Source organism: Zonotrichia leucophrys, chromosome 8 (genome assembly GCF_028769735.1).
Source record: "Zonotrichia leucophrys gambelii isolate GWCS_2022_RI chromosome 8, RI_Zleu_2.0, whole genome shotgun sequence".
Lineage (NCBI taxonomy): Eukaryota > Metazoa > Chordata > Aves > Passeriformes > Passerellidae > Zonotrichia > Zonotrichia leucophrys.
This window is the reverse complement of record NC_088178.1, coordinates 11,562,444-11,587,083: the sequence shown is the minus strand read 5'-3', so window position 1 is coordinate 11,587,083 and position 24,640 is coordinate 11,562,444. Positions and strand designations below refer to the sequence as shown.

The 24,640-nt window shown below is 37.8% G+C and overlaps 1 protein-coding gene and 1 long non-coding RNA gene across 5 annotated transcripts in view; one reads left to right on the top strand and one right to left on the bottom strand.

The window, feature by feature from the left end:
* The window catches only part of LOC135451146 (uncharacterized), a 171,499-nt gene that overhangs the window by 138,676 nt on the left and 8,183 nt on the right, over positions 1-24,640 (top strand). Inside the window, exons 9-15 of the long non-coding RNA XR_010441231.1 lie at positions 5,207-5,271; positions 6,623-6,711; positions 7,484-7,682; positions 9,297-9,359; positions 11,938-12,071; positions 15,086-15,215; positions 18,813-19,003. This is a non-coding gene — a long non-coding RNA (uncharacterized LOC135451146). The remainder of the gene's footprint in view (positions 1-5,206; positions 5,272-6,622; positions 6,712-7,483; positions 7,683-9,296; positions 9,360-11,937; positions 12,072-15,085; positions 15,216-18,812; positions 19,004-24,640) is intronic.
* Positions 2,056-24,640, bottom strand: part of COL11A1 (collagen type XI alpha 1 chain) — a 124,505-nt gene continuing 101,920 nt past the window's right edge. For all 4 annotated transcript variants that reach the window (XM_064720061.1, XM_064720065.1, XM_064720064.1 and 1 more), the window contains 18 exons: positions 20,528-20,581; positions 19,958-20,065; positions 19,715-19,768; positions 19,369-19,422; positions 18,802-18,855; positions 13,687-13,740; positions 13,209-13,316; positions 13,074-13,127; positions 11,989-12,042; positions 11,022-11,129; positions 10,360-10,413; positions 10,235-10,270; positions 10,072-10,125; positions 9,007-9,256; positions 7,252-7,364; positions 6,394-6,462; positions 5,497-5,730; positions 2,056-3,819 (listed from right to left, as the gene is read on the bottom strand). In XM_064720061.1, coding sequence (XP_064576131.1) covers positions 3,673-3,819; positions 5,497-5,730; positions 6,394-6,462; positions 7,252-7,364; positions 9,007-9,256; positions 10,072-10,125; positions 10,235-10,270; positions 10,360-10,413; positions 11,022-11,129; positions 11,989-12,042; positions 13,074-13,127; positions 13,209-13,316; positions 13,687-13,740; positions 18,802-18,855; positions 19,369-19,422; positions 19,715-19,768; positions 19,958-20,065; positions 20,528-20,581 — 1,659 coding nt within the window. In that variant the 3' untranslated portion in view covers positions 2,056-3,672. The remainder of the gene's footprint in view (positions 3,820-5,496; positions 5,731-6,393; positions 6,463-7,251; positions 7,365-9,006; positions 9,257-10,071; positions 10,126-10,234; positions 10,271-10,359; positions 10,414-11,021; positions 11,130-11,988; positions 12,043-13,073; positions 13,128-13,208; positions 13,317-13,686; positions 13,741-18,801; positions 18,856-19,368; positions 19,423-19,714; positions 19,769-19,957; positions 20,066-20,527; positions 20,582-24,640) is intronic.

Sequence of the window (24,640 nt, the reverse complement as noted above, 5' to 3'; positions counted from 1 at the left end):
TCCTACTGCTGAGTTTTTAACAATTCTTGTCTGTCTTAGTGAAATTAGGTGTGTTTTGGTGGAGATCACTTTTTTCCCCCTTGAGATATTGGAAACAAACTCAAGGTCTGCCAAAGCTCCCTGGACAACCTAGACAAAACATGTCCATTGTGGGCTTTGGCTGCATTCTTTCTCATTAGAACAGAGCCTTCATTCAAAGAGCTGAGAAAGAAACAAGGCCAATTTTGGCTAGAGCAGAGCGTTGGAATATCTGTAAGCTTGCAGCCTTCCTTGCTGTATTAAACTTTAATGTTTTTATTGAAAACAAAATGTATAAATAGCTTTAGAGCAATCTACTGCTTGGCAATAATCTTGGCATTGCTTTCCACTGAACTAACAATGAGCCTCTGATAATTTATGTGCTTTCAAAAGGAACACAAATAAGACACGTTTCCAGGTAAATATAATAGACGTGACATTTAATATCCTGTCTGTAATTTTCTTTTTTTTTTTTGGTGCATCTACAATAGAAGATGTTCTTTCACAGAAAAATGAGTGTGTTTGCAATAGAAAACCACTGGCTATTAAGGCTTCTCCTTCCATCCATTAGCATGTGAAGATTAATTTTAAAATTAACAAAGCTGTTTCCCAGGGGAAGAATCTTAAGGAGCTTACTGTCCTTATTTTTTGACGCTTTGTACCTTTTTGTGTCACAAGGTGACTGTTGATGTTCGCCGTAATGGCGCTCACATGGAATGGAAAAAAGTATCTTCATTGTATTTTATGAAGTTTTCCAAGAGATGTGCCAGTCATGGTGAATTGATACTGCCCTATCCTGGAAGAGAGAGAGGCAAAGAAACTCCACTCATGCACACAGAGCAGTTTCTGCCACTCCAGTCATAGCTTGTCATTTAAATCTCTCTTGTATGTCCATGTAATTCTGGATAGAACATGGTTTCAGTCTGGAGTATTTTTGGGCCTTGGTTTGCCATGTGCTGAGTTACTCCCATTTCAATGCAACACAGCCACAATCTCTGTTTAACAGCAGATTGCAAAAGAGAATGGACCAAGAGAAGTTAGATCACAAGCAATGGTGAGATGCTTTCATGAAAAGGATAACTAGTAAGTGGTTAAGGCCTAAAGAAATGTTAAAGAATGTTAAAAACCAGATGGGTCCTTGCTGAAAAGAGTAGAAAACTCAAGTTCATTTCCTCCTTTGTGTTGTTGCTGACAGAAACCTTGGCAAGATGCTTGGACTAATTCTGGAGAAGATCTGGTTTCATTTGGCTGCTTGAATACATCATTGCATTCTTAGAAACAACATTCTGCTGCAGACTAACCCTGACTCTGCCAAGCCACAACCATCTTTTATTTGTTACCCTGAAGCACTCAAACAAGGAGGTTTCTTTTAGATAGGCTTGAACAGGTCAGCTCCTAACTTAGCCCAGCCCCCTTGAGCAGGAAAAAGTGGTTGCTTCTCTGCCAAACTTAATTCAGCTGCCCTCACATCTTACTTAGACATAGCCAGAGTTCATGAAGAGCAGGTAGCAGATGAAAAAGAGAGAAGGTTCTTTGGAGAAGGGGGCATATGTCATGTCATTGGACCCATTGCTGGTTCTGGTTCCACAGTCTAAAACAAGGTGCTGCACATTTTGTGTTCCATTACTTTCCAAGTCTTGGTCTCATTCTTGTCTTCCATTTCCTATTAATAAATAGGGTAATTTCCCTACCCAATGGAGTCCTACAAGGATAAGCACAAGACTGAGGAATGGACAGTCACTGTAGGTTGTGAGTGGCTGGGGAAGGAGTATCAGGCTCCTGTCTTGTGTTTGATGGTATTGTCTGGACTGCTGGAGCTATAAATCCATACCAACCACCTATGAACTCATCCCTGCTGCCAATGGCCAGATCAGCACATTCTCCGTTAACACTTCCCTTCCCAGTGCTGTTGCCCAGTGCTTGACAGGACATGTAGTAACATTCCTTTTTTTCAAGCCTGGATTGGTCTGGAAGCAGAATAAAGTTAAAGTAATGACAGTGGGTGCATTTTGGACATTGAAACAAGAGAATGACCAATCCAGATAAACAAGACTTGATTTTATTAATAAAATTTGTATTTCCCTCTTTGAGGTGACAGTTACAAACTTTGGTTCAAAAATAAAAGAAAATATGAACAGCAAGAAGTTGACTTTTGGAATCTCACTTTTACATGTATAAACGTGCATAAGAAAATACCAGTTGGAAACGAGCCAGCAGAAACTAGTACTATTTAATTTAACAATTTATAAGAAATAGAAACAAACATTTCTTTTCAAGTCTTACATATATTATGAAAAATAATTACAAAAGGATTTGTGTTGTAAAGCTAAAATGTAATTTCTACTTCCAACTACCTGAATAAAATGTTCAGAGGGAAGGCCAAACCATCACGTTTTTTGGTGAGCTTTGAACAGTGAATTTTAAGAGTTTGGGTCAAAGACAGCTCTTTAAGAAGCAGTCCCTCCTGTGTTGCTTAGCAACTGTGTAGAATCACATGACCTAGACATATTGCATCCCTGGCCTTCAGGTGGAGTAACAGGAAGAAAAATTCATATTAATTAATTCATATTAATGGGACGGGCAAATATTGTATAGACTATTCTGTGAAATCTTTAGTATCCAGTTCAGGAAGCAAACATCCATCATTGCTTACACAAACATCTAAATAAACACTGCAAAATCCATAAATAACTGTTTCAAATCCAGTTTTTATATTTATGTAGCCCAAATAAGCACAATGGAAACAAATCTAGATGAGATTAAAACAAAAAAAAAAAAAGGAAAGCTATATGACTAATTTATTTCACAGATTTTAAACAGTTCTCTAACACAGAAGTTTGGTTTTTTCTTACATGTTTTCCCCACCCAAAAATATAAGCTTGTTTATTTTAGGTATATACAGTTATCTTATGAAATTATGGAATTAGAATAGAAAATAAAAAGTCTGAGGTATAGCACCATGGAACACAGCACCTTTGAAAGTGCTTTCATTTCATCATCTAAATTCATTGTCACAGACTGATATCAGCAGAAAGGAGTTGTTTGAGTGTGCTGCTCAAGCTCTTCCAGTTTTGCCACCTTAATTTTACTGGCGACTCCAAATAACAAAGCTCTTCAACAACAATATATACAAAGGGATTTTATTATTAATCAGAAATGGAATTGGCTTCACTGGCAATTACAGTTTTATTTTTTTCAGAATACATACACAGTATTGACAATGTAGTTTGTAATTGTAAAATAAGAGCCAGATGCAATTCAGAGACACATGCAAGTTTCGGAAGTGGACAGAGAAATCACAGTATAGTACTGTACATAGAATAATTACAGTTTATATTAAACACTCTCTAAACACCTCTTTGTTGTAATGGAAGGAGCACCATTGTCGTTGGTTTTTTTACAGCACCAGAGGAATCCAAAGGGGGTGTTCCTGAAGTGAGCCCTATGTTGTCTGTCTGTGCCACAGCATCTTTGCAAAATAAGTTTAAGTCATGTGATTCTGGCCCTACAAGGGCAACGATTACTTTCTAGGTAAGACATACATACACAGCAAGACATTTTCTATGCCATCCTTACTCAAAACTTGCATGTGGCATGAAGTGGGTTGGTAGCACCAAAGTGCAACATTTGTGTTGATCTGCTTTTGTCTTAAGCTTAACCAAGGAAGCAGACAGGACCGACCTCAAATCCAAACTTCTGGTTCTGATCACCAAAGTCATTGATCATCACATCAACTATGGGCACTTGGTCTATTTTGGGAGTGTTGATTTCCAGCACCGTCTTTGCATAGCCCTTTCGTGACTGTTAAGAAAGAGGAGAAGAAAACCCAAACTGTTATACCTCTGAGCATTTAACATGCTGTCAATCTTCATATTTTATCTCTGAAGTGTAGAATTTTGAAATTATTGCCCTGACATGCACCAGATATTGCAAACCCTAAATCTTGTATTTTCTTATGATTTAATTCTAAAAATATGACATGGAATGATTTTAGTTGGAGGATGAACCATAGATTTTTTTACTTACTAAAGTAGGCCTACAAAAGAAAAATAATTTAAGATATTCCACGTTTTTTAGAGAATTCTGTAGTTCATGTCTATACTATCTAATAAACAATAATATTGCCACAGCAGTACACATATTTCCTGTGGAAAAAAAATCACAAATTAGTTCTGAAACAGAGAAGATACACTTCTAAGAAGAAATACTGTAACAGGCTCACAAACTATTACAGCAACTAAGAAGAAAGTAATATTTTGACAGGACTGCCAACTGCTGCACTTGGAAGCCAGCTTTGAAGGCACACCCTTGGTGCCTGAAGAAGGCTCTCTAGCTCCTCGTGCATCCCTCAGCCAGCCATCACATCACCTGTCAGCACTTCCTTTAGATGGTCTCTCATATCTGCTGAGACCTCTTTCAGCTATACCAGGGTCTTGGAGTTCAGAGGAGCATCCAGGCTGACAGACCTGAGTGTTCTCAATTTAGTGACAGTTGCAACTTTCAGCTCTCTCTGGAACTCTACATTTATCTTTGTGGATAACAAGAGAAATGGAAATACAAGGCACACAGAAAGACTGACATGAAGCAGTTGAGTATTAGAGTCTCACTGCTGAGGGGAGGTGCTTTGCACCACCTGAGCTGCATCTCTGCCTCAGGTGTATATCCTGGCACTTTCAGGTCTCTAATTCTGTATCTCTGACTGCTCAGAAACTGCTTTCAGAATGCTCCTATATCAAACACCAAAATAATTAATGAGGCTTCAACTATCCCTTGTTCTTTTGATGTCTTTGTTTCAAAGGGTTCAATAGAGACTGTTCTATTTCTGAGAAGTGGTAACAGTTGCTATGCCCACAGAGACCCTGAAAGAGGAGTGCTCAGGGAGCTGATGTATGCTTGGACACCTCTGGGGATTTTTAGCTTAAAGGGGGATTCTGAAAAGTAAGAGCCACAAACTTCACTTGGCTTTGAATATAGAAAAGAAGAAAAGGAAACACAAAGTCACATATCAAACTATGAAATTAATTCACTATGTTTGGGTACATACATAGGATTTATGTGATACAGTTTTTGCTGTATTCAATGACTATTCTCTTTGTGTATACCTTGATTTTTAGAATCAGTATATTCTGCTTATAGACTGCCTTCTTTCATTATCTATTTTGCTTCTGTTCTTTCCTTATTCTGGAAGGAAGTACACAGCAGCAGATAGTCTGCTTTCAACACAGTGGTGCTGACAGCCTGCATCCATTCCAGGTTTGTTCAATTTCTTGGCTTGTGGTTATATCTTTTTTGGTACATAGGTGAAAATTGAATATGGCACTAGTGTACTATGGTTAAAAATCTACTAAAAATCAGTATATGACAAGTGAAGTGTTTACAAAGCTTGTCTCAGAAGAAAGCTGTGAAAAAATAGATTTGTTTGATTTCCACTTTAAATGACAGCTTGGTTTTGTAAAGACTCTTTGAAGCTCTACTTACTGCACAGCCATCATGGAGAGCTTTGATGTAAGGATTGTTGTCATAAGACATTTCTTCATCATTGGATCCTAAGAACCTTAGTGCTTTGTCGTAGCTGTCAGAGGGTGCATCGTGCCAGGCTACAGACTGGTGACAGTTGTAAGTGAAATTTTGTCTGGCAGAGGCACTCAGTAGTTTAAGGAATGTCATTTGGACCATATTAATGGAATTGCCTTCAACATCCAAATAGGAAAGCTGGAAAGTATAAAAATTTAGATTAATATTTATCTGTTTTCTTTGGTACAATGCAAACCAAAATTATTGTTGACAAAAGAGAATCATATAACTGCCCTTAATAAAAATATCAATCAACACATAACATTTTATGAAGTTTTAAAGGTCGATACAGCTATGACTCAGTAAATAGATTTTCATGATGTAGCAGTATTTAGGATGAAGAATTACATATATGAGCTTTGTTCTACTGGGAAAAGAGAGAATCACTCCTGCCTTATAGTGTAAAGCAGCAGAATCTCTTGGTAATCTGTTTTTAGTTAATCATAAAGTTAGTCAGCCTGCAGCCTCACCTCTGCATACCCAGAATATTTCCAGTAACCTGGACTGGGGTGGGGGATCTGTGCTCCAGCTGCTTTCCCAAGGTTTGGTGGTAAGGTGTGTCTGACAGGGGCCAGATCCTTACCACCAGCTGTGCAGTGACCTTTGGGATCACTGTGGGACAATACAGACCAGGCTTTGGCTGTCCAGGGGCAAGAGACCACAGAGCTGCTGTGATATTTAGGGCAAAAGGGCTGGGGGTCTTTTCATTATGTAAATATTTGTAAAATTCCCTGTGATCTGCTGATGGCTGAAAAGATGGAACTGATTTATGAATACAGTTACATTGCAGTGACAACTTACAAGTTTGCCTCGTTTAAATTCACTAAACCAAGATCCTGGGTTCTCCTTTGGCCACGATGAAATTCTAACCTGTGAGGTCAAACATCAGAGACAGAAGTATTTGAAACATATGTTGACAGATAGGAAGGTTTTACATTACTTGGGACAAATACCACACCAGATAATACAGAATGGTTCTTCTGAAATCTCAGCCACTTTAAAGGTCTGAAATGGAATCTTTTTCTTGCAGAGAATGCCTTCAAATCAGTGACTTCAAATGGAATCCAAGAGAGAGTTAGTTCTGTTTGAGGGAGATGGTTGTAACCTGTTAAGAGCCAGGTAAGCTGCTGGTATAAATTGTTGCTGTGAAGTATCTAAATGAGTTTTCACCAGTGTTGATGCTAATGGATTGCTGTCATTTAGGCAAGATTTCAGAAAGCCTTCCTCTATACCATATGCCTCAGCAGATGTAATCTATAACAGTGAATAACGACACTGTTAATACAGTCTTTACATCTACTTTGCATAGGAATGCATGAATAGATATAAATGAACCCACAAGGGAAACACAGGAAGGTTTAGCTTTTAGGTGACAAATACTAGATCATCTGCTGTAAGTGGCTGCTCAGCTGTGTTGCATTCTGAAATGTACTGACATGTTAGCAAGCAGGTGCACAGATTCCCTATCTGAAGTTGAAAATGGTATTTGTTAACTCTATGTACCATTTTACTGCTCCATTCAGATATATGTAAATGTAAATGTAATCAGAAAGACAGATACATGAAAATGTGGCAATGTAATTATCCTGTTTAGTTCAACATTGTAACAGCATAATAGTAACTGTCAGCAGCCAACTGAAAACACAGATTGGTACTTACTCCTTCAGATTTCTTATCTGGGTAGATGCAAGTTTCCCCACCTGCTGTGAAATTGCAGTATACTTTGAAGGAGTCTCCAGAACAGCCCTGGTTAGGATCAATCCAATATTCCCCTAAGACAAATGAGAAAATATTCACCTTATACTGTAGAAATGGTATTCAGAAGAGCCAGGTTTTACTGCTACCTAATGGTCCTCCAAAGTAGGAAATTTATTTTATATGAATGCTTTAGGTCAGGGAGCAAAATCTGGAATGCATCCCTATCTGCAAACAGAGGTGTCCGCATGTGGCTTGCTGGGGCTGTAGCTGGCACAAGCACCTAAAGCTTCCACTAAGATGGATCCACCTCAAGCAAAGACCTTTTCCTCCTGGCTTATGAAGCTGCAACACCAGTGAAAGCTGGGCAAGAAAAGAGCTGCAGCCCATCCAAGGTACATTCAAAGTCAGTGCTCTTTAAAATCTGATATTCCAATTAGAATGATGATTTTTGTGATGAGGGTTCTTATCTTGAGGTGTTTCACAAGCAGGGCAGCAAGCAACTTTCTGACAACTACAGTTCTAATCCAGTTTCAAACAAATAGTGGAGATTTCAAAGAGAAGTGACTAATCCTTTCACCAGTTCTGTCTTCTGAATATAGGGCATAGACAAAGTATTTGTGGGGTTTAACAATTCTGTTGATTTAGACTGTATATTGAAAACAGTCTTTCCTTTCTGTAAGTCTTATCCCTGGGGAATTCTGAATTTTAATGAACATATTTGCTTTTATTTTTACCAAAATAAGATTACTTTTATATGAAGACAGCTCTGAAGAAGAAGCAAATAGTGGTAAATGCAGAATGTAAAAACCATTCCTTATTATGGAGGGTACTGAATTGTAAAATATCTACTTTTCATATAGCACATACACAGCTTAACTACTCCTCAAGGCAGCCATCTGTTCTTATCTATCTAGAGTGAAAGCAATAAAATATTATTAAACTGTCAAAATCTATTTTTTTTCCCATTTAAAAGCAAAAAAATATTGCTTTGAACTGGGAAAAATATGCATTGCATTTGAAAAAATGATGAAAGGAAGAAAATTTAGTGAAGGCTGGCTTTCATTTAAACATTTTCAGAGGGGTAAAATTATTTAAAAGAAAAAAGAGAAAACGACAAAGAATAATGAAATCAAGATAGTTCTTAGGAACACTGGGTATCTTCATATTACTATGCATTTTATTACACTACTACTTGGTAGCATTAAACAGTATCAAAGAAACTTCCATGCCTCTTTGCTGGCTGATCTAGAAAAAATCAGATGCAGAAGAGAAAATTATTGCTTCCAGGGCTAAAAGACTAGTAAACTTTTTGAGAATCATTATTGAACATAAATATCATATAATACCAATGCTGAAATATCGTTATACTACACCCACTACAAATATTGTTATACTACACTCTTTCATCACACTCCTGTTTTGATCATCCTGGAAATGCAAGGCCCACCTTTCATGACAACAACTGCTTTTTATTTATCACTTTAACAGGTTTTAACTCAAAAAACAGATCAGGTTATGTATTTAAAGAGCTTTGACTCCTACCAAGAGAACATGTCTTACACTTTTAAACTTTGATACCTGTAAAAATGGATTCAATGAGACTGTGTTTGTTGAGCAGCTGTATGAGCTGTGTCTCAGTACTGGATGAGTGGTGCCAAAGGGCCCAGGCAGAGCCAGGCTCAGCCCCGTGTGCCCTGCTGTGCACTATGAACTCACCGTCTGGGAAGTCGGGGTGGCAGAGCTGCAGATCTTTGCAGGTCCGGGCTGGGTTATTCTGAGTGCCCATGGGAAACTTCATGTGCTCAATGTCTTGCTTCAGGGAATTCAGGGAGCCAAAGATCTCCTCCATGCCATCAGTGTAATCCAGAATATTATCACCAGCATCAGATAACATATAGTCAGGGGATCGTCTTGTCTTCTTGGCTGACTGGATTGGCAGTGGCTGGATTACCTCACCTGGAGGGCCCTAAGTGGAAACCAACATATCTAATTATATCTTCTGTTAGTTTTTTAGCAGAGAAGGACCACAGAATGTGGCTTGGAGATGCTTTGAGTAGGCTTTCTTCAAGGTATTTATTTCTTTATTTCACCTTTTTTTCTTTTAGATTCATACCTATGTGCTTTGCAGAAAAAAACCAAAAAAGATTGTAAAAGGCCAAACCGTTGTTGTGCTCTAAACTCTTCTCACTACATTGATTTTGGGGATGAATGTGTTGCCCTCACACAAGTGACACACAGAACTGACTCACAGTTGCCTCTGTATCCCTGTTAATTCCCTCAAGCACAGACATATTCTATGAAAATTGAAAACTCTGGATGTTTCCAATGATAAAAGTGGAAAATTCCACTTGGGGTCTAGGAAACAATTTTTAACTTCAAGAAATTGAAGAACTACCCTCAGGTTTGGACTCTTCATTTTAGTTTGTTATGATATTAAAAATAAATATGGAAACAGAAGAGTATCAGCAGGGGAAACCAGTAGAATTTTGGCTTCTGTGCTTCAATGTAACGCATTAAATAATTATTGCATGAGGAGCTTCTTTGTTTGGGTTGGTTATAGAGTTTTTTGGGGTGTTGTTTTTGTTTATTTTATTTATTTGTTTTAAGTTTCTTCTGGCTTTTTCAGTGCAGATACGTATTTCTGTGCCTGGTGGATCTGTCTTTCCTGAAAAATGAATTTTCAAACCATCATTCATATTTTAGTTCCCAAACGTTGTTTTCTACCCTTGTCAAAGCAGGTTCATTTTGTCAGGGTAATGCAAGGTAAGACTTCTTACTTACTGGAGGACCAGGTGGGCCAGGTAAGCCACTGTCACCCTTCTGACCAGCAGGACCCTACAGAGCAATGAAAGGAGTGCAGTGTTGACCATGTTACACAACATTTAAAAATAACACACACGAAAGCTAAGGAAAAGAGGAGAAAGTGTAGAGCAGAGTTACTCACACTGGATCCTTTGGAACCTTTGGGACCCTGGGGACCCTATGGGCAAGAACATATAACTCTGGTTAGAGTGTACTGCACACAGCTTGGGGCTGGGTAGAACAGGAGGGCTGGATGAAATTACTTACAGGTAATCCAGGGGGACCAGGGGGTCCAAGGGGACCAGCAGGACCAGAAATTCCCTAAAAAGGAATAAGAGAATAAGCACAGAACTGAAGTATTCTACATACTGGACTGTGTTAAAAAAAATGTATCTATAAAAAAGTAGTTCCATGAAGTGTCCAGCTGTGGTGAGTTTTGAGTTAGGCTATTTGCTAGAGGCCAGAATAGTTGGCAAGTTTAAAATATTAGATCTGACAATGTGAGTTGCTTGTAGTTGTTCTTACACTGACTGCAGTGGGTTGTCAGAGCTGTGTTCCTCTTCAGATGGGCTTGGAAACCTCACATTTTACATAGTGCCCTAAAAACATGGCTTAGTAACTAGAAGAGAGGGAGCTGCTTTGGGTAAGGCAATCAGAAAATGTGATGAGATTGCTGCTGCTACTTTTATCTTGTTGCTAACGTGTTCTGTGTGCATGTTGGGGTCTATGTGTTTCCTTAATTTTCCAAAAACACTCCATAACCTCATTTAAAGATGTTTAATATTGCTGTGTTTGTACAAAGAAAAGAAAGTTTTAATCTCTTGCAGGAGACTCTGAGTGTTAAGTGTTTAGAACAGCTTTCAGAAGGAAGCCTGGAACAGACACTCCTTACATGGCACTTGAATGGAACACAAATATGTTGTACTCACTGCATCCCCCTTGGCTCCAGGAGATCCCTGTGGGCCAGGAAGACCCCGATCACCCTTTTCACCCTGTTCTCCTGGAGGTCCAATCAGGCCAATCAAACCAGGATGTCCCTAAACAAGATTTAAGAAAATACAGTTAACATACATTAAAGTAAATGTGCTTTGCAAACACATAAATTAGACCTTTCACATGTTGCCACTGTTGCTTGTCAATAATCAACCTGAAAACAAATTATTCTAAAAGCGTATTTATTGTTGTTAGATGGACTTTCCAACTTTCAGATTATTTGCAAGTTGTGACTGCTTATTCAGTGAAAGATCCAAGTGCAGTCCTTACTGAAACCAGCACAGAAGTCACAGTACCCTGGGTACAAATTTCATACCAGTTTTCACAGGTAGCTGCTATCAGCATCTCACAGAGTTCCACATGTGCTATGGCTGCATAAACAGCTGATCCAAGCAGATCAACAGAACCTGCAGTTCACAAGGCACAGTCATATTCACACCTCTTTCTCTACAGGTTTTTCTCTGATACAAAAGCAATCCATATATTGTTGGGATTCCATAGGAAAGTGCTATCCCAGATGTCTCAATCCATTATTTCAAAAGAAAGTATTATAGCTGTTAAATATTTATATTTTTCTTTTAAAATAAAAATTGCCAATACTCATAATTTCTACTTGCTTTGTTCTTGTAAATCTGACAGTTCTCTTTATATCATTATCTTTGGGATTTTCATTGCAGGGACCACATGGTCAATAGATTACCACACAGGCAGTAATCTGTTTCTTTCTAGCTGTTTCCAGGATATGGCTTAAAACTTCATGATGACTCTTAGGGCTGTGGAAGCTGTTTGATAGCATGGTACAATGCCTTGCTGATAAAAACTCTGCTGCTTCTCTCTGCTAATTTTATACAGGTTTTAGAGTGGGCTGAAGTTACAAAGACACAACTAATTAGCAAAGCATACCTTCTCTCCTTTGGAACCTGGGTCTCCTTTCAGTCCAGGCAAGCCAGGTGGGCCCTTTATAAAGCAAGGGAAGTCATGTTAAAGTAAGTTTTAACATCCTGCTCGAATCACATTTTCTTGAAATGTTATTGAAGGCAGTTCAAATCAAAACACACATTCAGTGGCTGATGGTTGTGATTGATGACATGATTTAGAGCCCAGGATGAAATGTATGTTTAAAAAACCATAATGATGCTACAGTGGTATTTAAATTACTTTATAATTAGAAATCTATAAAAGGTTGTATGAGTAGAAATCTATGGAACAGAGGGTCAACTAAATTCTTCATTTGAGAAATCTTTAGATTTTTTAAGAATGGCAATGCAAATTGTGTAATTTGTACATAATGGAGTGAAAAATGCAGGCCATGCAGTGCCTGTGCAAAAGACATGAATTTTTCAGAGGCTGTTAATCTCACACTGCACACGTGTCCATGAGGTGTAGAGCTGCTACACCAAGTCTGTGTCTCCTCACCACTGCTCTCCTGGAGGCAGTGGACAACTTCTGCTATGGATAGGAGTGATAAGAGACCTTTTCCACCTGGCACATACTCAAAAATGCCATAACATTTCATGTACGAGATATTATTCAGTGCTTATGCTTTCCTTCTCCACTTCAGGATATCACTAGATGCAAAAGCATAGGCAAATGCATAATTCATGAATGAAATGTGAAATTTTTAAGCCTTTGGAATGCAGAATTAGACTTTTCACCTGCAGTGTGTTGTGCTCTACTGCAAGTCAGGCTACACACTCTCCTGATAGCAATATTTTGTGGAGGATGGGAGGGGAAGGAGGGAAATATAACCTGAGAAACTTTTATATATCAACTTTACTTTCTTAAAATCCAAAATTAAGTTGCAGCAATGCATTGAAAAGTTCTTGTTGAGCTGACAGGAAGTCTGTGTAATTGGAAGTATATAGTTCATTAATATACTCAGCTCCAAATTTTAACAGACTGTTTAAGCTCTCAAATGTTAGAAGAGGGATCTTTCAGTGATGTTTTTGGAGGCTTCTGTGAGGGACATGTGGGAAAAGGATGCTCACCAGAGGTCCAGGAGGGCCATCCTGGCCTGGTGCTCCAGGCATACCTTGTTCTCCCTAGAAAAAACAAAAAGCTGGCTTTACCAGAGTGTATCGAGGAAATGCAACATTTAAGATATTGTGTGCTCCATGACTTACCACAGGGCCAGGAATGCCCCGGAGACCCTCTGGGCCAGGTTTCCCTGCAGGTCCCTGTGGCCCAACTGGCCCTGTTTTTCCAGGAGCCCCTTCTGCACCAGGTTCACCCTGGAAAGAACAGAGCAGGTCAGAGAGGGGCTGAGTTTGGCACTGAAGGGATGTACAAGAGGCAAAGTGCTGTTAAAAGCCAGAGGTCTGCACAGGATGATTTCCTGAGTAAAATGTCTCTGGCTTCACAGAGAGGTGTGGTGCCAGCAGAGCAGGCTCCCTTTGCTTGTTGCAGGTGACCTGTGCTGGGCCTGCACTGCTGGGTACTCTCCATTACATATTGCTACTAATTCTGGGTCTGAATTCAAATTTTACACAGTGCCTGTTATATCTTTGAAAAGGTCCACACTCAGTGCATCATAAGCAATTGACTTTTAAATTATAAATAGTTTATATTTCTATGCTTCAAAAAAAATCTTCAGTGTATTACCTTTGCACCTTTTTCACCTTGTCTGCCTTCAGCACCTGTTGCTCCAGGAGGTCCCTGTAAAATATGGACACTGAGCTCATAATCTCAGGTTTTTTCAAATATAACCAGTGAAAAAAATTCTGAAAGTGCAATTCCCACCATATTCATAAGTAGCAAATGCTTACAAAATAACATTAAATTTCCTTTTTTGACATTTTATTCACACGCTAAAAATTACCAAACAGCTCTTATTCTGCTATACAATTTTCTGGTTTTTTAGAATATCTAAAAGATGGTGCGATTTAATTTGTTTGGGAATATTAAAAAAAAAAACAAAAAACAAACCAAACCAAAAAGAAAACCCAAAACCCCCCAAAAAACCCCAAAAGAAACAAAACCCCCAACAAAACAGTATACAAAAGAAAAAAGGCAATACTAATTTATATGTACAATAACAATTAATTTTAAACTTGCTTTGCATTGAATTCTATCTATTCACTGTAGTTTATCCACTGATTCCAAAAAGGCCTCTCTTTCTACAGTGCACAGCGTGGCAAATACTTCTTTATTCTCTAAGTCAGGGATGGGCTCAGTAAGGGGCCTGATTACACTTGGACAGCCAAAAATTGACATATTATCCACTAAATATGAAAGTGAAAAATAAAAAGACATTTTTCTCCTCCAGAACATCAAGGGCTGTTTTTTAGGTCAGGTAATTAATATTCATAGCTTCAGTTATGAACAGGAGCAGTGTCTAGAATTTAATGCACTCTTCTGAAAATGGTTCTCTTATATACTTAGTTTAGAAAAGATACACTCGAGATAATGGACCAACTGTTCTCCTACAAGGTTAATTTTTAGCCTGGGAAATGTCTTTATTACAAGTAGCTATTTCTTGCCAACCAATAAGCAGCTTAAAGGAACATGAAAGAGAAGTGACTATGCTCAAATACTGTGATTTTGTGAATCTATGTAAGACTCATCTGTTCATTAATGCAACAAGCAGATTTTTATGTAAAAAAAATGTTCTGAAGATCAACAACTAGAAAAATTCAATCACTTCCATTTATTTACTGCCTTTGACTTCTTAACATATAGAAAAACAATTCAGGCTCCCTAAAGGTAAAGCACCAGAACACAAATTAAATTTTACCAGTAAGAACTGTACTTCCAGTTAAGCATCTGCCTGTTTGCTTTGTGGGCTCAGGGCTTTGGATCAGTATTTGACCTAAAGCCATTTTTTATACTAGAGCTGAACTTAGCCCAAACCTTTTATTGCCTGGTATATTTCACTATCCACTGCTACCTTGGCACATACCTTGAGCAACTCCACTGGTTTTAATTCCTGGAAATTTATATTCATTTTATAGCTGTTTACATAGAAGTATATTAAGATCATTCATTTGCTTCTGAAATTAAGCTTTCTCCAGGGTGACACTGAACATCTGCAGCAGTGCATGGACCTTTTGGCCAGCAGAGATAGTTCAGACTACATCAAAGATAATGCCAAATGAATTGAATTAACCACAAGAGGACTTCGACCATTTGTTGTGGGTATCAGCAGCTTTTTTCTTTGGTATTTTTAAGAGCTGTAAGGGGTAAAGGACTTAGTTTTACTTCTTCAAAATACAGAAAAGCTTAGATGCCCTGGGCCAAATGCTGACTCTTTGAAACAGGAAGTATATTTTAAATCCCCGCTGTTCCATTGATAATTAATAATGTCTGATGTATGTAACCCTTTGTGTAGGTTATAATTTGTTGGGTGGATTACAGTTTGCAGTGATAATAAGAAAGATCAACAGGTACATAAATAAAATAAGAAGAATTTTAGAAACATGACTTTTTTTCTTACATTAATTAATTAATATGCCCCTTTTCTTTACTTGTCTGAAGTTCCCATATGGATTCTAACCCACCCTGAGAGACTGAAAAGGGTTGAATATGGTAGTTTGTACTTGAGAATTATGGTCTCTCAATAATCTGGAAATGAAGCTGCAGCTTGAATGAATTAGCAGGGCTCGGCCCACTGTGATGGCTGAAGTACAAGTGCGGTGCCTGCCATGAGCAGCAGTGCCCGGGCGGCCCCAGGCACGGAGCTGCTGCCCTGGGGCCGCTGCAGGCACAGAGCGCTCCTTGCAATGCCCCCGCCTCCCACTGCGCTGGGGAATTGTAGCGGCCAGACAGCACTTCAGTAACAGTACTGGACATTAATGCAGGGTTCTACCGCTCATCACCCCAGCTGCCATGCTGATTCTTATCAACATTGCACTGCCATTTTGGACGTACTGCCTGATACGTTTTAACAACCAAGAAGACAAAAGCAATCATGCAGAAACAAACTCGCTCTCAACTTTTGTTACATGAACCTATTGAATATTTTTCTCTGTTCTTCCATATTTCATTAAAATAATTTCAGCTGTTGTTTATAGCTGTCTTCTGGCTTAAAACATGATTTCCAACACAGAAAAACCATTACCACTTTTCATTAGCCTGTGTGACAGGAACTTAGCATATTATTAGGTATTCTGTGCATTTGAAATCAAGAGAGAAATTAATTTTTAAGTGGTGAGTACACCCTGCTGAGCCAGCATCATGATGAAGCCAAAATGGAAAAAAAAAATCTCCTTCATAGAAACACTTTATTTTTTCCTAAGGTATTCAAAATTGTATTTAAAGGCAGCAAACCAAATAAACTTCTGGTTTGCAAAACTGCTGGCTTTGCTTCAGTATTGACATCTTTTAATGGAAAAAGATGGTGTGACCTCCAGTTGAGAACAAAAATACATCTTAGTCTTGAGTTTTAAATTCTAAAACTTGGTTGGTATATGAAGGTTTGTGTGTATGTATCTGGTTTTCACTGTCCAGGAAAGCAGCCCAGCAGCAGATCCCAAAGCTCAAGTGCCTGGCACACTGAAGGGCTGGGAACGCAGGCAAGGAGTGCTGATCTGTGCTGATCTGCATTGACTGCTTATTGATCTGAAGGACAAATAGTCTCTGATGGTGTCTTTTCCTCATGCTACTTTTAATATTTGCCAGATGGAAATCAGTGAATTCAAACTAGAAGTGTTACCCAGTACTGTATGGCAAACCAAAAAGGAGACTCAAAAGTAAGAGCAAGGAATTAAGTTCCAGAAAAATAATAATAACAACATAACTGCAGAGAGGTTCAGACTGTATCTCTAGTTCTAGATAAGCAGCCACAATTAATACTATTACTTGCAGCTAAATTACATCGATGTATAAAGCCTTCTGAGCGTGTATTTTTCTGATCTGGTACATGCAGAGATAATTTAAGAAGTCAGAATACTAAAATAATAATTATTGTTTAATTAAACTTTAAAAAAATCACTTCTCAAGACTTTGTCAATTACTATGTCACAAAAGTCACCCTTTTTAGATGATGGTTTTGGCTTATCAATTTCTTAGATACAATGGAAAAACTATATATGTCCTTGTCTTTCACTAGAATTTGCTTCCCAGGGAGAGATGGGGAAACTTTTAAACTCTGTAACTAGACAGAGATTGCTCAAAACTCTGACAGCTGGTAATAAACATGATTTTAGAAGACTGGGCAGTAAAATTGAGGTCTGGTCAGTTACAAAATGGAATGGAAGAGGGGAATGAAAATGTATAACAAAATAAATAAGGAGCCTACTGTTGAGGATTTCAAGAGCCTTTAATTAAAAGTATGGATTCTGAGCTCTGCCAGCTCATTATTTTGGAGACTGAAAACCAAAAAATGGAGTGGAATTTTGCTTTCTAGTAGTGTAGCCAGAGCTGCACCTCACAGATGGCAATATTACTACTGAAACTGTGTGTCCTTCTCAATCCAAATTAAGACTCTTGTTAGGGCTTTTTCTTGAAATTGATTCTACCATACAAGTGATAAAAACTAATGAAAAGCAGTTTTTTCAGGTAAGTATGAAACTTTCTGTCTTTCACTGTTACTCTCTAGTATAATATTAATATAATACAGATTCCCTACAAGTTTGAAATATTCTGGTGCTCAAGTAATGTAGAATCTGATTCTAAAAATGTTTTCTCCATAATTCAGATAGGGACTACATTGAAATATTTAGCCATGCATTTTCCCTAAATTGGAAATGTGTCAAATCACAGGTAACATGGAATCTGTGCTTTGAAATTGTTTTTTTGTCTAGGTACAATCAGATAGAATATAGCCTGTCTCTGAGGCGTGAGCTATTGCCTTTTTGTATAATAAAGCAGGAAGTTTTAATTTGATGTCAAGCAAATATAATAATTGCTAATATTCAGTTGAGCCATATTTCAGTTTTAGAATAAGGTTGCTAACGTGACCATAATAATTTAAAATATTATAAATACTTTGCATGTTGGTGGAGCAAATAGATTACTGTACAAAATAAATAAAACCAATTAGGCATGTCATTCCACTCAAGCCCATTAAACCAAGCAATTTAAAATATTTTGTTAAATAATTATCAGCTCACATTTAATAACGCCACTTCTTCTGTTTTTTAAAGTGTAAAAACTGTATCTAATTGCTCTCTGAAGCAGACCTAAGGGTTGATGCATCTACTACAGTTCTGTGATTGCAACATTATTTACTGGGTTTGATTAGGTATATTTGTAAACCCTGTGAACCTTCAAAAGCTTTAGAAATGGAATAGCTTCATAAGTTAAAGAAATGCCTGCCTGTTAATCTTGTATACAGATAGGATGATATAGTTTTGCACAGTAGCTGCATTGAAATTATTTTATTTCCAAGACTAAATACACCAAACCAGACACATTCTTCCTGCTCCCTGATAGCAGACATGTGCCTGAAGATGGTGTCTGCTATTACTGTCATACCAACTCACTCCTGTTAGCAGACTGATTCAGTAGAAACTCAATTCTTAAGTGAAAAGAAAAATCACCTTTATGGGTAAGCAATGCATTCTTCCCTATGTATTTTTTTTGTTCTTATGTTCTTATAACCCATGTTAAAGAGCTTTCTCTGTTGTTTCTATTTTTTTCATTTCTCTTATAATATTACTTAAAAGAAATGACAAATGTCAGATATGAGTGCCCCAGCATGAAACAAGTAGCTGAAATTCTCAAGGACACAGTTTCTCAGAAGGAGAAGTGTACAAGAGAAAATGAGATATTCCTTACTCTTTTCCCAGGAGGACCAGGTGGGCCAGCTTCACCTGAAGGACCTGGTGGACCCTGCAACAGAAAATTAAAATCACAGCAGGAATAAAGGATGAAGTTCTCATCTGTATTAAATGCCATGGACATCTGCCATGTGTTAGCCCCATCAATGGACAGAATCTACAGAAACAGAGCTTTGATGCTTAATATGGGTATTGCTCAGGTACTGCTTAAGCTCTTGGCTTAATTTCCTTAGTTCAGCTAATGAAGATTATTTGGCTGCAGCATTTCTTTCTTATGCTCAGAGCTGCTCTATTTTTAGTGCTCCTCAGCAGCTCCAGCAGAAATCCTTTAACACATCACTACTTCTAAAGGAAATTGAGCTCTTCCTTCATTGTGTTACTATAATATGGGCAGTTCTACTGCTTCAATGAAATAAATAGGTTTTTTTCAGTATAACAGAAAAAGTGTCCACTCTGAAAATATTTTTAAGAGTGTGACTGCATAGAAGCCACTGATTTGGCAAAAGATACTTTCTTATCATCAGAGAGATTATGCAGGTGAAATAAAAGGAGAGAAAAATCTTACAGGTTGACCAGGATCACCATCTTCACCCTTCTCTCCACCAACACCATCCTGACCCTACAGAATTCAAGAAAAATAAACAAAATTAAAAATTCAGCTAATTTAGGCCCTTATCTTTCATATATGAATATAAGAACACTATTTTTCCATAGAGCATTTTCCCAAGGTCATTATTTTTGAAAATTTTAAAAGATTTCTTAACATTTCTAAGCCTCAAGAAATGCATGAACAGAAAAGCAAAGGATCTTACAGGTAAGAGTTCATGCCCAGACAAGAAGGAGAGAGGGTCAACTAGAATGAAGTACAAAACTAAGACTAGGACCTAAAACTGTTTTTAAGGTATACTTACAGCTGGACCAGGTTCCCCAGGGGGACCAGGATCTCCAGGAAAACCAACTGGGCCCTAGATAGATCAGGAAAAAAAGCAAAGAATGTGTCGTCCATTGCCAAGCAGGTAGCACTCATCAGAAATCTTTTATGAAGCATATAATGAATGTAGTGCACTTGCAGGAAATGCTATGGTTCTGTATTCACAGATTGTATTCAGCAATGCTTCACAGTGGTTTGGGTTAGAATTATGAAGCTCACTTACTGGGTTACCCTTAGGCCCATCATCACCTGGAGGTCCTTTAGCACCTGGTGGTCCGGCTGCTCCAGGTGGACCAGCTTCACCTTTTTCTCCCCTTTCACCTTTTGGACCCTGTGGAAAACACATGAAGACAAAAATGCTATCTGGAAATGGAATGGCAAAAAAGATCACAATAGCAAACTGATTTTTCAGACAATGGAAATTTATCAATTTCCTCAATAAATGGTGGCATGCGAGTGGGAAATAAGGATCTCTTAGGTCAAGTGCCAAATTCTGCTCCCAGATTTCATCAGTGAACTGTTTCCAGAAAGAGAAACATGCAAGCCAAAGTTAATACTTATGAAAGGAAAAATAGGCATTGTTTTGGGAAGTCTCCATCCTCTGTTAGTACAAGATGTGGCTATGATTATATGGAAACAAATATCATTTTAAAGGTATAAGTTCTCAGCTGAAAATTCAAAGAGAAAATACACAAGTGCACAAGTGATCTGAGGAAATGCTTACCAAAGCCCTGCCAGATACCACAGTTCACCATAATAAATGTTAATGATAAGACAACAACCAAATACTCACAGCTGTTCCAGATTCTCCAGGAGGTCCAGGGTTACCAGCTTCTCCAGGCTCGCCCTATAGATGCATAAGAATAAACTTATGAGTCATTAGGGAGAATATTTTGATGAATTTACTTTTGTAATTACATATTCTTCCCATGCTTATTTATGTAAACAGCTTATAAGAGCAGGTTTTTATTTGGTCTACCTAGAGGGGTTGAATTATGTATATGGTTTTGCAGAACTGGAGTCTGAAATTTGAGACATAATACATCAAACTAATATTTTCTTGAGCCAGGGAGACTCAGCTTCCCTTTGGGCTTTGGGAGATGTTCCCCTTTATTATCCCACATACTGCAAATTTCCTGCTTCTGATTATTGCCATAGCTACTGTTGGAAGAAGAAAGAGCTATATAAAGGAAAATCTAATGATAAAATAATAGCATCAGTTAGAAAAACTTTCTCCACAGGCTACAGAGGTGTGTGCTGTGTATTTACCAGTGATGGAATTTATTCTGTAAAGCAGATGGCTTTCAGGATCATACCAGTATGAAAAGAAAATCCATGCAAGTCAAAGATTGTGCACTATTAAGTGAACATTTAAGATAATTTAGTCTCCTTCTGAGCTAATACACAGTATTATCTCAAGGACTGTCTTTTCAAGTCTTCATTTTAAAGTTTAGTTATGATCAATTATTTTCTAGCTCAGTGGTCTGATGAATAAACTTTAATAGAAAACTCTTCTGTTAGTAGAATATTTAGTTATTAGCATCACAGAAACATAAGTCATGGAAGGATAACAGAATATGCTTTGTGATTGTTATGGAGTGCTTGGATAAGAAATACATAATCTTATCCTAAAGGATTTTTCAATCCAACTGCTAATGGGGGGAATTTTTTCCCCAAAATATATTCTTTTTCTAAGAATTACATCTATGAGCAAGAGTAGTTCAGTGCTAAAAATGTATTTTTCCCAATCATTTACTGAATTCACAGAATTAGAATAAATTTGTGTACCCTTCCCAACCTGTGTGATCTCCAACCCCTCTTCATTTTACAACAATTCAGTTAGTTCATACATGTCTGTCATTTCCACCTGGTCAGTATAAAACTATAAATCATAAAATACATTTTTAAAACAAAACTTATGGTGTAGATACTGAACCTTTTTTTCAGAGAAGCTCATAGCACCAAGATAACCTCACTGGGACCAGAATTTGGCCCAGTACAAATATTTTATTAGATTAAAGAAAAATATTTCAGTACCTCTCAACTGAATTCCAGACTAGGATAATTAACAGATAAACAATATTTCAGGAGCAATATTAAAATGTCCTTTAAAAAGGGCACTATTAAAGGATGAATGTGCCTTTAGAAACTCTGGTATGTTCTATTAGATATACTAAAATTTGTAGGAACTTCAAAAATTAATCATCTCTTTTAGTGTTTACTTTAGTCTTTACTTCTGTGATGTTACATTCATTTTAAAACAAAACAAAACCTATAGTGGATGCTTCAGGTCAATAAGTGTTAAGAATGTTCATAATCTTCATTTCCTTATTCTCTGCACAGCATTTTCTGAGTCTGCAGCCTCATTAGCACTGGGGTTTTGTCCATGCCTACTATAAATCAAATGAGATTTTTGTAGCAACAGAGGATGAAGTCTGGAATGAGTAAAAATATGTTTTTCGTGTTAGTGGCCATGCTTTATCCACAGAGTCTTTCCAAAGGTGAGCCCATGGCAGGACAAAATGAAGCAATGACATGAGAGCACTGCCTGTGCCCAGTCTTTGCTGCCAAGCACTTGTGCAGTATAATCACCTTGGCAGCTTCTCAGAGAGAGTGAGATCTTCTTCTGCCTTCCTGCCTAATGATACTGTAATTCCTGATGATCCACATGTGATTGATAGTACAATTCTTACCCTTCCTGTTGACAAGCACATCTTCATTCCATCACACAACACTGGGCTCCCTCTGACCTACACTTGGGAGCACTGGGGGGGGCTCTGGGGGTGCCTGCTCCAGCACTCACAGTGATGTTGGCTCTGTGCACTGCAGCTCCCCAGCAAGCAGCAGTGTGAAAAACGGAGGAATTGGAAGGGCTAGAAAATGTCAAAATGTTCCCTTAAAGGGCATTTGTGAAAGATGAGACCAGCTAAAGTTTCATCTCACATTAATATTTCTATATCATTGCTCTACTAAAAAATCTGCCCCTTCCATGTATGCAGCCCTTGTTTTATCTGACAGTGATTTCCATATTCCAAGTATCAGGTACTATGAAATGCTGCATTTGGTGTAGATAACTGTTAAGGGAGTTAAATAGTGTTTTGATAGAGAAGACTGTAGCTGATATATATTCACAGAGTGCATTTTATAGTTACTAAAACCTGTGTAATCTACAGCTATTGTTGGCCCTTCTCTTTCTTTTCATTTTTAGCAACAATGGCATTAATTCAGAATCTTCTCCATAGGATATAATACTTCATGTTCTGTTGGGAAACAGATTTTATGATCTAATAATACATTTATTCCACCTCTAGAGATTTCTCTCTCTCTTTTTAGCAGCTCGGATCTTTTAAAAGTTACTGCGGTCTTTTTTCGGCAAAGCCTTCCTCTGACAGAATTTAAAAAGAAAGACAGACATCTTAAACTATAAAGGGTCATGTAATTTTGCAGACATGCTTAATTCTGAAAACCTTCTTGGATTAAGCAAGCAGAATGGTTTCTACCAAGCTAGGCAAAGTAGTTTAAAAGTTAAAATATAAAAAAAATAATAAAAAGTTTCAAGGTTTAAAAAATGTTGTTTTCCTTATGATCAGTTCTAGAGAACTGATATCCAAAGCACAGAGATAGTGGATGGAAGGCTGCCACCTTTTGGTTAAATTCTGGGACATGGTCTTTAATTTTATGACAATGAGAGGCAACTTTGTAACTGACTGGGTTGTGAAAAGTTAGTATTGCTCCTTTTTGCCATTCTCAAAAAACAAAAAAAAAAAAGAGAAATTGTAATTCTAGAAGAGAATCCCTTTTGCATAGGTGTGCATATGTTTTATATATACTGGCTCTGTGGGGAACTAAATTTAATTGAGAAAAATTCTAAAGGCTGTGTTTTCTTGGAGAGCTCTTGTTTACAGTGTTGGAGAGATGGAGAATGATGAGAAAAAAATCCCAGTCAGGAGGTCATGTGAACTTATTAAAAGTAATTTTTTAGGATGGATGTTCAGGTAGCCTAAACTGTCACAGACACAGCTTGATTAGTTACCTTAGCAGTGTCTACACATATGTGTGTGGAAAAATGACATTTACACATAAAATTGTCTGTGAACACTTATCAAGCATGTTCCTAAACTTAGAGCCAGGCTACTCAATTGATCTTGTCCTCTCACTTCCATCTGCAGTAGAAATCAATGATTAAGCATGAGAACTATTGATCTCACTTGTTTACTGTGTTGGACTCCTTATTAGTGCACTACTTTGGAAAGTTTTTTAGAACAATATAGTAGGAATAAATTGAAACCCAGATGAGTATTGTGGTTTTCTATCACCAGACTCTTGCATGCAGTAAACCAGGTCTGAACTCTGAGAGGCTACAGAAGGAATGCTTAGGTTCTGCAGACACTGGGTTTGCATTGCTCTCTAACTGATGGTTTTTAACTGCTGTGGAAGGGAGAGGGGGTAGAAGAACAGCGCAGTGCTCAGTGCAATTATCACACACTAATCTAAATTAGAAAGGCAAATTTATTTCATTCAGTTCTGTGGAAGTGTGGGGTTAACATTATTTCATCTGTTTCCCCTCTGTTGTAAATTCTTATGTACATTCTAAGGCACAGGTTAGAGAAGTCATGAGCAACTTCCTGCCTGTTTAGAATATCTGCATGTTAAACCTTTGCTATCAAATTAGAGATAAGAGTGTGTAGGTACATTTGGTTTTCCATTTCTCTAAATTAAAAGCAGAAGAAAGTGACTGCTCCTGGTGTGGCAGCTGGATTTAAGGGCTCTGCTGAGTGTCAGACTGGCAGGCCCTTGGTGGGGGTTACAGCAATAACAGCGCAGGGCTGCAGGAGCGTTTGCAGCACTGATGCCTTTGAACACTCAGCCTCTTGTGTGCAGAGCAGGGGAAACAACAACTGGTTAA